The 14,683-nt window shown below is 58.1% G+C and overlaps 1 protein-coding gene across 4 annotated transcripts in view; it reads left to right on the top strand.

Moving 5' to 3' along the window:
• LOC144948905 (uncharacterized) overlaps positions 1-14,683 on the top strand; it is a 114,644-nt gene that overhangs the window by 54,030 nt on the left and 45,931 nt on the right. Inside the window, exon 1 of one of the 4 annotated variants that reach the window (XM_078878621.1) lies at positions 5,711-6,454. The exons of the other annotated variants lie outside the window; for them this stretch is intronic. Coding sequence (XP_078734747.1) covers positions 5,825-6,454 — 630 coding nt within the window. The 5' untranslated portion in view covers positions 5,711-5,824. Of the gene's footprint in view, positions 1-5,710; positions 6,455-14,683 lie in introns of those variants that run through there. 4 annotated transcript variants of the gene reach the window in all.

Here is a 14,683-nt window from a genome sequence, read left to right as displayed (position 1 = left end):
GAGTGGGGGGGGAGTGAGTGAGAGTGGGGGGGGGGGGGAGTGAGTGAGAGTGGGGGGAGTGAGGTGGGAGGGGGGGAGTGAGTGAGAGTGGGGGGAGTGAGTGAGGGTGAGGGAGTGAGGCTGTGTAAGGGGGAGTGAGAGTGGGGGGGGGGAGTGAGTGAGGGGGGAGTGAGTGAGTGAGAGTGGGGGGAGTGAGTGAGAGTGGGGGGAGTGAGTGAGTGAGAGTGGGGGGGGGGAGTGAGTGAGAGTGGGGGGAGTGAGTGAGGGTGGGGGGAGTGAGTGAGAGTGGGTGGAGTGAGTGAGAGTGGGGGGAGTGAGTGAGTGAGAGTGGGGGGAGTGAGTGAGTGAGAGTGGGGGGAGTGAGTGAGTGAGAGTGGGGGGAGTGAGGCTGTGTACGTGGAGGGGGGGTTTTTGTCTTTGTGAGTGTGTTGAGTAGTGGGGGCTGCGAGCCCCCTGCCACCCGATGCCTCGCGAACTCGAGCCGTTCCTATCGATCGCGGATTTTGCCGGCGATTTATTTATTTATTAACCCTCCACCTCACGGGAGGGGAGGGGCTGGCCGTGCGGGGTCGGGGAGGGGAGGGGGGAGCAGCGCTGCCTGGTCACGTGCCGGGTCCCCCCCCCCCTCCCCCTCCCCCCCACAATGCCCCCCCGCACCGAGAGATGCCGTCGAGGTGGTTGGTTGTGTGGGGATGTGGGGGGTGTGGGGGAGGGCTGTGGGGGGGGTTGGGGGGGGTGTGGGGGGGTTGGGATGGGGGGGAGGGGCTACCCTATCCTCGTGACGGGGTGGGGGGGTGGAATCGCGCAGGGACTTGTCCGTTGCGCTCATTCACAAATAAACGACGTTTCACCCCCCCCCCTCTCTCAGCTCAACACTTTCAATACGAAGGGCACCCCCAGTGACACGCTGGACTTCACGTGGGCATTTGTCGGTGAGGCTCACGGAGCCAGATCGAGGCTCGCTGAGCCGTACCGAGGCTCAATGAGCCAGATTTGAGGCTCGCTGAGCCAGATTTGAGGCTCAATGAGCCAGATTTGAGGCTCAATGAGCTCGGAGAAGCTTTGTGAAGCCAGGCCGAGGCTCACATAGGGCAGGAGGAGGCTCACGTCGGAGCCACTGGCTCCCACTCTCCGCGCGCAGCACCATGTCGCTCGCGTGACGAATCTTATCTCGCTCATCGGCACATCGAGCGAGCCGCCCCCGCTCCGAGCCAGCGACCGCCTCCTCCTACTCGCCCCCGCCGATCGGATGTCAGCGCCAGTGCCGTGAAGTGGAGCATCATCACGGCGCCTGCCGGGGCCTCCAACAAGGCCCGCACAACCACGAAGGCAACGCTCTCCCCCTCTCCTCCCACTCTCCTCCAGGTCTCCAACTCTCCCGGTCTCCCACTCTCCCGGTCTCCAACTCTCCCGGTCTCCCACTCTCCCGGTCTCCCACTCTCCCGGTCTCCCCCTCTCCTCCCGGTCTCCCACTCTCCCGGTCTCCCACTCTCCCGGTCTCCCACTCTCCCGGTCTCCCACTCTCCCGGTCTCCAACTCTCCCGGTCTCCCACTCTCCCGGTCTCCAACTCTCCCGGTCTCCCACTCTCCCGGTCTCCCACTCTCCCGGTCTCCCCCTCTCCTCCCGGTCTCCCACTCTCCCGGTCTCCCACTCTCCCGGTCTCCAACTCTCCCGGTCTCCAACTCTCCCGGTCTCCCACTCTCCCGGTCTCCAACTCTCCGGTCTCCCACTCTCCCGGTCTCCAACTCTCCCGGTCTCCAACTCTCCCGGTCTCCCACTCTCCCGGTCTCCCCCTCTCCTCCCGGTCTCCCACTCTCCCGGTCTCCCACTCTCCCAGTCTCCAACTCTCCCGGTCTCCAACTCTCCCGGTCTCCCACTCTCCCGGTCTCCCACTCTCCCGGTCTCCCACTCTCCCGGTCTCCCACTCTCCCGGTCTCCCACTCTCCCGGTCTCCAACTCTCCTGGTCTCCAACTCTCCCGGTCTCCAACTCTCCCGGTCTCCCACTCTCCCACTCTCCCACTCTCCCAGTCTCCCGCTCTCCCGGTCTCCCACTCTCCCGGTCTCCCACTCTCCCGGTCTCCCACTCTCCCGGTCTCCCACTCTCCCGGTCTCCCACTCTCCCGGTCTCCCACTCTCCCGGTCTCCAACTCTCCCGGTCTCCCACTCTCCCGGTCTCCCACTCTCCCACTCTCCCACTCTCCCGGTCTCCCACTCTCCCGGTCTCCGACTCTCCCGGTCTCCAACTCTCCTGGTCTCCCGCTCTCCCGGTCTCCCACTCTCCCGGTCTCCCACTCTCCCGGTCTCCAACTCTCCCGGTCTCCCACTCTCCCGGTCTCCAACTCTCCCGGTCTCCCACTCTCCCGGTCTCCCACTCTCCCGGTCTCCGACTCTCCTGGTCTCCCACTCTCCCGGTCTCCCACTCGCCCGGTCTCCCACTCTCCCGGTCTCCCACTCTCCCTGTCTCCAACTCTCCCGGTCTCCCACTCTCCCGGTCTCCCACTGTCCCGGTCTCCGACTCTCCCGGTCTCCCACTCTCCCCGGTCTCCCACTCTCCCGGTCTCCCACTCTCCCGGTCTCCCACTCTCCCGGTCTCCAACTCTCCCGGTCTCCAACTCTCCCGGTCTCCAACTCTCCCGGTCTCCAACTCTCCCGGTCTCCAACTCTCCCGGTCTCCCGCTCTCCCGGTCTCCAACTCTCCTGGTCTCCCACTCTCCCACTCTCCCACTCTCCCGGTCTCCCGCTCTCCCGGTCTCCCACTCTCCCGGTCTCCCACTCTCCCGGTCTCCCACTCTCCCGGTCTCCAACTCTCCCGGTCTCCCACTCTCCCGGTCTCCCACTCTCCCGGTCTCCGACTCTCCTGGTCTCCCACTCTCCCGGTCTCCCACTCGCCCGGTCTCCCACTCTCCCGGTCTCCCCACTCTCCCGGTCTCCAACTCTCCCGGTCTCCCACTCTCCCGGTCTCCCACTGTCCCGGTCTCCGACTCTCCCGGTCTCCCACTCTCCCGGTCTCCCACTCTCCCGGTCTCCCACTCTCCCGGTCTCCCACTCTCCCGGTCTCCAACTCTCCCGGTCTCCAACTCTCCCGGTCTCCAACTCTCCCGGTCTCCCGCTCTCCCGGTCTCCAACTCTCCTGGTCTCCCACTCTCCCACTCTCCCACTCTCCCGGTCTCCCGCTCTCCCGGTCTCCCACTCTCCCGGTCTCCCACTCTCCCGGTCTCCCACTCTCCCGGTCTCCCACTCTCCCGGTCTACAACTCTCTCGGTCTCCAACCCTCCCGGTCTCCCACTCTCCCGGTCTCCCACTCTCTCGGTCTCCAACTTTCCCGGTCTCCCACTCTCCCGGTCTCCAACTTTCCCGGTCTCCCACTCTCCCGGTCTCCCACTCTCCCGGTCTCCAACTTTCCCGGTCTCCCACTCTCCCGATCTCCCACTCTCCCGGTCTCCCACTCGCCCGGTCTCCCACTCTCCCGGTCTCCCACTCTCCCGGTCTCCCACTCTCCCGGTCTCCCACTCTCCCGGTCTCCAACTTTCCCGGTGTCCCACTCTCCCGGTCTCCAACTTTCCCGGTCTCCCACTCTCCCGGTCTCCCACTCTCCCGATCTCCCACTCTCCCGGTCTCCCACTCTCCCGGTCTCCCACTCTCTCGGTCTCCAACTCTCCCGGTCTCCCACTCTCCCGGTCTCCCACTCTCCCGGTCTCCCACTCTCCCGGTCTCCCACTCGCCCGGTCTCCCACTCTCCCGGTCTCCAACTCTCCCGGTCTCCCACTCGCCCGGTCTCCAACTCTCCCGGTCTCCCACTCTCCCGGTCTCCCACTCGCCCGGTCTCCCACTCTCCCGGTCTCCCACTTTCCCGGTCTCCAACTCTCTCGGTCTCCAACTCTCCCGGTCTCCCACTCGCCTGGTCTCCCACTTTCCCGGTCTCCAACTCTCCCGGTCTCCCACTCTCCCGGTCTCCCACTCTCCCGGTCTCCAACTCTCCCGGTCTCCAACTCTCCTGGTCTCCCACTCTCCCGGTCTCTGACTCTCCCGGTCTCCCACTCTCCCGGTCTCCAACTCTCCCGGTCTCCCACTCTCCCGGTCTCCCACTCTCCCGGTCTCCAACTCTCCCGGTCTCCAACTCTCCTGGTCTCCCGCTCTCCCGGTCTCTGACTCTCCCGGTCTCCCACTCTCCCGGTCTCCAACTCTCCCGGTCTCCCACTCTCCCGGTCTCCCACTCTCCCGGTCTCTGACTCTCCCGGTCTCCAACTCTCCCGGTCTCCCACTCTCCCGGTCTCCCACTCTCCCGGTCTCCCACTCTCCCGGTCTCTGACTCTCCCGGTCTCCCACTCTCCCGGTCTCCCACTCTCCCGGTCTCCCACTCTCCCGGTCTCCCACTCTACCGGTCTCCCACTCTCCCGGTCTCCCACTCTCCACGTGGTCCCCCCCTCTCCTCCCGGTCTCCCTCGCCGCTCCGGCTGGCGCCGATCACGAGTGCCCCTCTCCCAACGGGCAACGGGGTCGCGGTGAAGGTCGCAACGAGACGCCGAGGAACGAGAGAGAGAGTGAGAGAGTGAGTGAGAGGGAGAGAGAGAGAGGGAGAGAGAGCGCCTCTCCCCCTCCCTCCCTCCCTCCCCCCACCCCGTGGGAGTCGAGCGGTGGGACAACGCCGCGAGCAATCGACGCCGGAGCTCGAAGCAGCGGCCAGTTGCGTAACCCTCCTCCCCCCCACCCACCCAACCGAGGCGCCACCACCGCCGGTGAATCCGAGCCGATGTGCCGGGGGGCCTCGCCCGCGAGAAGTCGCGAGTGACGGGCGCGGCCAGGCTCGGTTCCCCGCGGTCTCCTTGCTCCGCTCGCCGCTCGCCGCTCGCCGCTGAAATCGCCGCTGACATCGCCGCTGACATCGTCACCGCTCGTTGAAGTCGTCCGCCGCGGGCTGCTGATGGTACCGGAGCGCTGGGAGACGCCGTGGCGGGGGGACGGCAGCCGTGGATGTGGGGAGCGCGAGGGCGAACAGGGGTGGGTGGTCACTGCGTTGTGGGGTGGGTGGGTGGGCAGGGAGGGTGGTGTGGGTGGTGGGGTGGGCGAGCGGGTGAGGGTGAGTGGGTGCGCGGTTTACTGGCTGAGCGGGGGACGATAGGCGGGTAGGTGGGTGGGTGCGTGGCAGGGCGGCTGGGTGAACATTTGAGTGGCTGGGCAGTTGAGGGGTGGACAGGTTTTGTGAGTGGCTGAGCAGTTGAGGAGGTGGGCAGTTGAGTGGTCTAGCGGCTGCGTGAACCATCTGGTGTTAGTGTGGGCGAGGGAGTTTGTGATTGAGTAGCTTGGTGGGTGAGTGGATAGGTGGTTGGGTGGGTGGTTGAATTAGTGGTTGGGTGGGTGGTTGAGTGAGTAGTTGGGTGAGTGGTTGGGTGGGTGAGTAGGCGGACGGGCAGGATGGCGGCAGGGTGGGTGATTAGGTGAGTGGGTGGGTGATGTAGCTGGTTGAGCTGGCTATCGAGCAAGCAACTGGTGGAGCGAGCGAGTGGATGGGCGGGCGGGTAGCCGGGCGGGTATGTGAGCGTGCGGGCGGGGGAATAAGCGGGTAGCTGAGCGAGCGGGCGGGTGGGTGGGTGACTAGCTGAGCGAGCGGGCGGGTAGGTGGGTAGGTGAGCGGGCGGGTGGGTGGGTGGGTGGGTAGGTGAGCGGGCGGGTGGGTGGGTAGGTGAGCGAGCGAGCGGGTGGGTCTGTGAGTGGGTGGGTGATGTAGTTGCTTGAGTTGGTGACCGAGCAAGCAGCTGGTGTAGCAAGGGGGTGGGTGTCTAAGCGGCTAGCTGAGCGAGCGAGCGAGCGACCAGGCTGCCGCGATGCACTCCGCGCTTGCCGTCAAGCCCCGCGGCGTCTGCGGCGCTCCCCCGAGGCTCCGCCGCGCGAGCAGCGCCCAGGAGCTGTGCCTGGGCGTGCTGGCCGCCTGCGCCCGCACCACCGCCACGCGCCACCGTCACCGCCACCACCACCTGGGCGGCAGCCGCGAGCGTCTCCAGGGGGCCGACGAGTTGGGGGGGGCAGCAACGGCCCCCGAACGAGGGTCCCCACCCTCGATCCGGCACGCGGGGTCGTGGGCCGGCGCGGATTTCGTGCGCGACGAGGCCGATGGATCTCCCGCGCCGCCGCCGCCGCCGAGAGACGGGGACTGGCACGGGGCCGGCCGGAAGGGGGGCCCCCCCCCCAGAGCGAGACGCGCACCGCGCCCGGCACGGAAGGCCGCTGTGGCCACGCGACCGCAAGGGATCTTGAAGCACAGTCTGAGCGACGGGGCCGGCAGCGGTGCGGTGAGCGCGGCCGGAGGTGCCGAGAGACGTTTGACTTTCGTCGGGGGGCCGCGTGCCGATTGGGGGGCCCCGCGATGGCACTCGCTGCTGGCGTTCTGCCGGCCGGTGGGGCCTTGTCGCTCGCGGCCGCTCTCCCCTGAGGCCGACTGCCTGCCATTCCTCAAGGTCAGAGGTCGGGTGATGTGATGGTGGTGATGGTGATGATAATGATGGGCTCTAGTAGTAGGTTTTTACCCTTTTAAACTGGTACAAAACTGACACCTTTTGTACCAGTTTAAAAGGGTAAAAACCTACTACTATATTTTGCCACTGGTAAAAGAGATCTCATAGTGATGATGAGCTCGTTTGGAGGTTTTTTTGGGAGGTGCGGGGGGGTGTTGGACGTTCGGTTTAACGTCGAGGTGACGTTCGCGCGACGTCTTTGAGACGAGAACGCGGCAAGTTGATGTCGCCGCAGTGAGCGCGAGTTCCTGTTCGGGGTGGTGGTTCACTCAGCCAATCATCATCATCAATCATCCCTACTTCCGGGATCGATACAATAATATATCCCTCGTCCCCTGCCATAGAAATGTGGAATTTCCATCAACGTCGCGTTGAGCGCCGTAGCGTGCCAGGAAGCGTGGCGGTTCAGAGGTTCAGCTGCAACCTGTCGCGATTATCGTGGGATGACGAGCGCAGTGAGAACCGGTTTGTGGTGTTAACCGAAAACCGCTTTGCAAAATAAGTCAAAACCGGTTCGTGTCGATCAATATCGTTGAGCCGCGCAAATAGAAATGTCTGGATTAATGAACACGACGCGATCTGATTCTGAGTGAGAAACCATGGCATAGACCTGCACAGAGAGCAATTGACTCACCACACAGAAGCCCATAGACTCAAACAGCAGAGACCCATAGACTTGCCACACAGAGGCCCATAGACTCACACAGCTGAGACCCATAGACTCCTCACAACAGAGGCCCATAGACTCACACAGCAGAGACCCATAGACTCACTACACAGAGACCGATAGACTCACCACACAAACACCCATAGACTCACCACACAAAGACCCATACACTCACCACAGATACCCATAGACTCACAGAGACCCATAGACTCACACAGCAGAGACCCATAGACTCGCCACACAAAGACCCACAGACTCACACAGCAGAGACCGATAGACTCACACAGCAGAGACTCATAGACTCACAACACAGACACCCATAGACTCACCACACGGACACCCATAGACTCGCACAACAGAGACACATAGACTCACCACACAGAGACCCATAGAGTCACACAGCAGAGACCCATTGACTCACCACACAGATACCCATAGACTCACCACACAAAGACCCATAGACTCACAAAGCAGATTCCCACAGACTCATCACACAGAGACCCATAGACTCACTACACAGAGACCGATAGACTCACCACACAAACACCCATAGACTCACCACACAAAGACCCATACACTCACCACAGATACCCATAGACTCACAGAGACTCATAGACTCACACAGCAGAGACCCATAGACTCGCCACACAAAGACCCACAGACTCACACAGCAGAGACCGATAGACTCACACAGCAGAGACTCATAGACTCACAACACAGACACCCATATACTCACCACACGGACACCCATAGACTCGCACAACAGAGACACATAGACTCACCACACATAGACCCATAGAGTCACACAGCAGAGACCCATTGACTCACCACACAGATACCCATAGACTCACCACACAAAGACCCATAGACTCACAAAGCAGATTCCCACAGACTCATCACACAGAGACCCGTAGACTCACCACACAGACACCCATAGACTCACCACACAGACACCCACAGACTCAGCACACACAGACCCATAGACGTATCATCACACAGACAACCATAGACTCATCACACAGACACCCATAGACTCATCACCATACAGACCCACAGACTCACCGCACAGACTCCCATAGACTCGCCACACAGAAACCCATAGACTCATAAAACAGACACCCATAGTGCTTTAACACGTAGGCTTTTGAAACCAATATTAATAATAATAATAAAGGCTCTTGGGTGAGATCGCGTAAGTATAACTGTGTCGTAACCCTCCACCACCCGACACAACCAGGAAGGTTTTGTTACGTAAACAACGCGTCAATTAGTGACTACTTCAGCTCTAACAGCGACAGTGCGGCCTGGAAGCGTATTGTAAAGTAATACACCTTCCAACGGCGTTTAGTATAAAGTAAACACGTGCTAATTAACTGTGATTAATAACCTATTATGTAATTGTTACGGCGAATCTGCCGATGATGCTGTTTGTAATTACCAGCGAAATGTCGTAATAATCCAATTGTAAATGATGTTGTGGGTTTACTCTCCAACACACCGGTGGGCTGAAGTTAGTCACTGATGGGCGCGTTGTTTACATGACAAACCGTATTGGCTGTGTCGGGTGGTGGAAGGTTACGACACAGTTATACTTACGTGATCGAACCCAACATCCCTTGATTACTGACCCATGGATTCACTACACGGAAACACCATCGACTTATCACATAGAGACCCAGAGACTCAGCACACGGACACCCATAGACTCAACGGAGACCCATAGACTCACAATACAGACGTCCATAGACTCACCGCACAGAGTCCCACAGACCCACCACACAGACACCCACAGACTTACCACACAGAGACCCACAGACTCACCACACAGAGACCCATAGACTCACTGCACAGACACCCACAGACTCACCACACAGACCCACAGACTCACCACACAGAGACCCACAGACTCACCACACAGACACCCACAGACTCACAATACAGACGCCCATAGACTGACCACACAGACACCCACAGACTCACCACACAGAGACCCACAGACTCACCACACAGAGACCCATAGAATCACTGCACAGAGACCCATAGACTCACCACACAGAGACCCACAGACTCACCACACAGAGACCCATAGACTCACCACACAGAGACCCACAGACTCACCACACAGAGACCCATAGACTCACCACACAGAGACCCATAGACTCACCACACAGAGACCCACAGACTCACCACACAGAGACCCACATACTCACCACACAGAGACCCACAGACTCACCACACAGAGACCCACGATCACCAACCTCACCACCGATTCACCAGAACCACGATCACCAACCTCACCACCGATTCACCACAGCCACGCTCACCAACGTGAACGTTAACATCGTTCAACATACACACATTGCCCCTTTGCTGTTGGTATCCATTGCATGTCTTCCCTAACGCCATCTACCCCTGTTTCAATTCAAAGCCGATGTTCATTTGTTTCGTGGCGACGGCCCGCAGCAGCCGCTAACTACCAACAAACTCGAGGCAGATGTGATTTATTAAAATATTTTTTTTTTTATTAAAATTACCTTGTGAATGATTACTATTAGAAAATTATTTTATATATATATATTGTGTTTTTTTTTTGTGCAGGAGAGCCGCAGGAGGTTAACTAGCACATTGCGTGTTTTCTTTTAAAATGTTTACGGGCAATCAACGTGTTCATTCAGAGGCACGGAGAACACAGCACCTGTGCCGTGCACCAGAGCTGTGCGGAATATCGTCTTCGTCGTCATCATCGTCTTCATTATCGTCGTCGTCATCAGCGTTGTGAACATCATCATCGTCGTCAACATCATCATCGTCATCATTATCGTCGTCAACATCATCATCGTCGTCGTCGTCGTCATCATTATCGTCGTCAATATCATCATCGTCATCATCATCGTCATCATTATCGTCGTCAACATCATCATCATCATCGTCGTCGTCATCATTATCGTCGTCAATATCATCATCGTCGTCGTCGTCATCATCGTCGTCATCATCGTTGTCATCGTTATCATCGTCAACATCTTCATCACCATCGTCGTCATCATCGTCGTCATCATCGTTGTCATCATTATCGTCGTTGACATCATCATCGTCGTCGTTGTTGTCATCATCGTCGGCATGATCATCGTCATCATCATCATCGTCGTCATCATCATCATCGTCGTCATCATCATCGTCATAATCATCATCGTCGTCGTGTTGTCCGTTCCCAAGGACGATGCATCTCTCTTGCACCAACGGTCAGTAAATCTATCGACATCCTAAACGGTTGACGTCTTACGATGATGGGCAGCTAGAAGACAAACCGTGTCCATGCAACGAGAAGTGCATACCTACTGTGACGTGTTGAACTTCTTTCGCACCGTACGTAGCCGACCGTGTTAATCGGATGTGCGGGGGGACGGACAACAAACTGAGAACACAAAAACAACAGTTTTAATGAAATGAGTTTGTCAACATAGACGATGAGATGATGATGATGATTTAAAAGTGCTATAGCTCGCAGTGGCTTGCTAACATCGGGAGCGAGGAGCGTTCCAGACGGCCGCAGACGCGGTTGATGGGGCGTTTGCTGCAGCTTGTCTGTTGGGAGTTCCTTCTGCCGTGGCGAAAGAGGCTCCCCCCACAACGTTCATTCAACGTTGGATCCACGCAAGCAACAATGTTGAAAGGCAAACGGCGGTTCCAACGTCCAGTCAACGTTGGATCCACGCAAGCAACAATGTTGATAGGCAAGCCGCGGTTCCAACGTCCAGTCAACGTTGGATCCACGCAAGCAACAATGTTGATAGGCAAGCGGCGGTTCCAACGTCCAGGCAACGTTGGATCCACGCAAGCAACACTGTTGATAGGCAAACGGCAGTTCCAACGTCCAGGCAACGTTGGATCCACGCAAGCAACAATGTTGATAGGCAAGCCGCGGTTCCAACGTCCAGTCAACGTTGGATCCACGCAAGCAACAATGTTGATAGGCAAGCGGCGGTTCCAACGTCCAGGCAACGTTGGATCCACGCAAGCAACACTGTTGATAGGCAAACGGCAGTTCCAACGTCCAGGCAACGTTGGATCCACGCAAGCAACAATGTTGATAGGTAAGCGGCGGTTCCAACGTCCAGGCAACGTTGGATCCACGCAAGCAACACTGTTGATAGGCAAACGGCGGTTCCAACGTCCAGGCAACGTTGGATCCACGCAAGCAACACTACATTGATAGGCAAGTTAGCGGCTCCAACGTTCATTCAACGTTGGATCCACGCAAGCAACACTGTTGATATGCAAACGGCGGTTCCAACGTTCATTCAACGTTGGATCCACGCAATCAACAATGTTGAAAGGCAAACGGCGGTTCCAACGTTCATTCAACGTTCATTCCACGTTGGATCCACGCAAGCAACACTACATTGATATGCAAACGGCGGTTCCAACGTTCATTCAACGTTGGATCCACGCAAGCAACACTGTTGATAGGCAAACGGCGGTTCCAACGTTCATTCAACGTTCATTCCACGTTGGATCCACGCAAGCAACACTACATTGATATGCAAACGGCGGTTCCAACGTTCATTCAACGTTGGATCCACGCAATCAACACTGCAGCGCTTCCAACATTTGTTGTCTGACCGGCAGACTCAGGCTTGGTTGAACTAATGCTGATGAACTTGCCCGATGTGCAATAGGCGAGGACCCATTTCAACACTGAGCGTCTCATCAGCACGCAAGCTCGCTTGAGCCAATGTTTCATAGGCAAGCATCGGTTTCAACAGTCAATGTCTCGCCGTCACACTCAGGCTTTGTTGAACCAAGGCTGATGAACGTCTCCATGTCCCATGTGTGTGCATCTCATTGAGTGCTCCGTGTGTCGTCAACCCGGCCACCCGAGTTCGATTCTCGCTACACCGCCACCAACACCCAGTGACGATTATCTTGAACCGCTCCTGGGCCTCTCCCAGGTCGACTCAGCCTCAAATGAGTACCCGGTGCGGTGTGTAAACATCGCCACTGGGGAGACAAAGGCGGTCGGGCGTGGTGCTTGCCTCGTGTGCCGTGCCAGCCTTCATAGGTGCTGCTCACAAACAGCACTTGCCCCAACACTATGTTAAGGCTACACGGGGGATCTTTGTCTTTTGAGTCTCGGTGCGATGTCTGTGTACGTTTGTCTACGTCTCTCTCTCTCTGCGCCTCGACGTATCTGTGTCTCTGTGTCTCTCTGTGTGTGTCTCTCTCTGCGTCTCTGTGTCTCTCTCTGTGTGTCTCGGCGACTCTCTGTGTCTGTGTCTCTGTCTCTCTGTCTCTCTGTGTCTCTGCCCGTGTGCGTTTTGGCGTCTCTGTGTCTCTCTCTGTGTCTCTGTGTGTCTCTCTCTCTCTGCGTCTCGACGTCTCTGTGTCTCTCTCTCTGTGTCTCTGTGTCTGTCTCTGTGTGTCTCTCTCTCTGTGTATCTGTGTCTCTCTCTCTCTCTGCGTCTCTGTGTGTCTCTCTGTGTCTCTGTGTCTCTGTCTCTCTCTGCATCTCCGTGTCTCTCTCTCTGCATCTCTGTGTCTCTGTGTGTGTCTCTCTATCTGTGTGTCTCTCTCTGTGTCTCTCTCTGTGTCTCTCTGTGTCTCTGTGTCTTTCTCTCTGCGTCTCTGTGTGTCTCTCTCTGTGTCTCGGCGTCTCTGTGTCTTTCTCTGTGTCTCTCTCCGCTGTGTCTCTCTCTGTATCTCTGTGTCTCTCTCTGTGTCTCTCTGTGTCTCTGTGTGTCTCTCTCTCTGTCTCTGTGTCTCTGTGTCTCTCTCTGTGTCTCTCTGTGTCTCTGTCTCTCTCTGCATCTGCGTCTCTGTGTGTCTCTCTCTCTCTGTCTCTGTCTCTCTGTGTCTCTGTCTCTCTGTCTCTCTGTGTCTCTGTGTGTCTCTCTGCGTCTCTGTCTCTCTGTGTGTCTCTGTCTCTCTGTCTCTCTGTGTCTCTCTCTGTCTCTCGGTCTCTCTCTGTCTCTCTGTGTATCTCTGTGTCTCTCTCCGCTGTGTCTCTCTCTGTGTCTCTGCGTCTCTCTGCATCTCTATGTCTCTGTGTCTCTGTGTGTGTCTCTCTCTCTCTGTGTGTCTCTCTCTGTGTCTCTCTCTTTGTCTCTCTGTGTGTCTCTGTGTGTCTCTCTCTCTCTGTGTGTCTCTCTCTGTGTCTCTCTCTTTGTCTCTCTGTCTCTCTGTCTCTCTGTGTGTCTCTGTGTGTCTCCGCTGTCGCCTGGCGGTCTATGAATCTTCCGCGCGCCGCGATGTTCCGTAGGGAAGCCGTGGGGAGTTTGGGGGGGGGGGGGGCGGCGGAGGGGGGGTGTCGTGGTGCTCGCAGCTGGAGAGGGCAGCGGCTGCCCCCTCGCGTCGGGAACAGGGGAGTCGCTGCCCCTCGTCTCGCGCCCCTTCCACCGCGCTCACCGCTCTGACGTCGGCAAGGCCCCGAGAACGCGGGGAGCGTGGCGAGTATTCCCATGGGATCTGGGACGAGGGTGCAGTCTTCCTACTGGGTGCGGGATGCACGTGCGGTGTTGTAATAGGATGTAGGATGGGTGTGTGGGATTCCTGTAGGATGAGGGTGCAGTCTTCCTATTGGGTGCGGGATGCACGTGCGGTATTGTAATAGGATGTAGGATGGGTGTGTGGGATTCCTGTAGGATGAGGGTGCAGTCTTCCTATTGGGTGCGGGATGCACGTGCGGTATTGTAATAGGATGTAGGATGGGTGTGTGGGATTCCTGTAGGATGAGGGTGCAGTCTTCCTATTGGGTGCGGGATGCACGTGCGGTATTGTAATAGGATGTAGGATGGGTGTGTGGGATTCCTGTAGGATGAGGGTGCAGTCTTCCTATTGGGTGCGGGATGCACGTGCGGTATTGTAATAGGATGTAGGATGGGTGTGTGGGATTCCTGTAGGATGAGGGTGCAGTCTTCCTATTCGGTGTGGGATGCACGTGCAGTGTTGTAATAGGATGCAGAATGAGTGTATGGGATTCCTGTAGGATGAGGGTGCAGTCTTCCTACTGGGTGTGGAATGTGTGTGCGGTGTTGTAATAGGATGCCGGATGGCTGTATGGGATTCCTGTAGGATGAGAGTGCAGTCTTCCTATTGGGTGTGGGATGCACGTGCGGTGTTGTAATATGATGCAGGATGGGTGTGTGGGATTCCTGTAGGATGAGGGTGCAGTCTTCCTATTGGGTGTGAGATGCACGTGCGGTGTTGTAATAGGATGTAGGATGGGTGTGTGGGATTCCTGTAGGATGAGGGTGCAGTCTTCCTATTGGATGTGGGATACGTGTGCGGTATTGTAATATGATGCAGGATGGCTGTATGGGATTCCTGTAGGATGCGCGTGCGTGGTGCTCACGGGATGATAGCGACCCCGTTCTCGCGAGATGTGAGCGCGTGACCTCCACCCCCCCACGCCCCCCCCCCCGAGCCCCCCCCCCCCCCCGAGCCCCCCCCCCCGGACCCCCCCCCCCACCGCGGCACAGATCGTGGGCAAGGAGGAATGGCGTTGGGGT

The sequence above is a fragment of the Lampetra fluviatilis genome, chromosome 51 (assembly GCF_964198595.1).
Source record: "Lampetra fluviatilis chromosome 51, kcLamFluv1.1, whole genome shotgun sequence".
NCBI classification, from domain to species: Eukaryota; Metazoa; Chordata; class Hyperoartia; order Petromyzontiformes; family Petromyzontidae; genus Lampetra; species Lampetra fluviatilis.
Note: the sequence above shows the minus strand (reverse complement) of the source record. Positions and strands in the feature narration are given on the sequence as shown.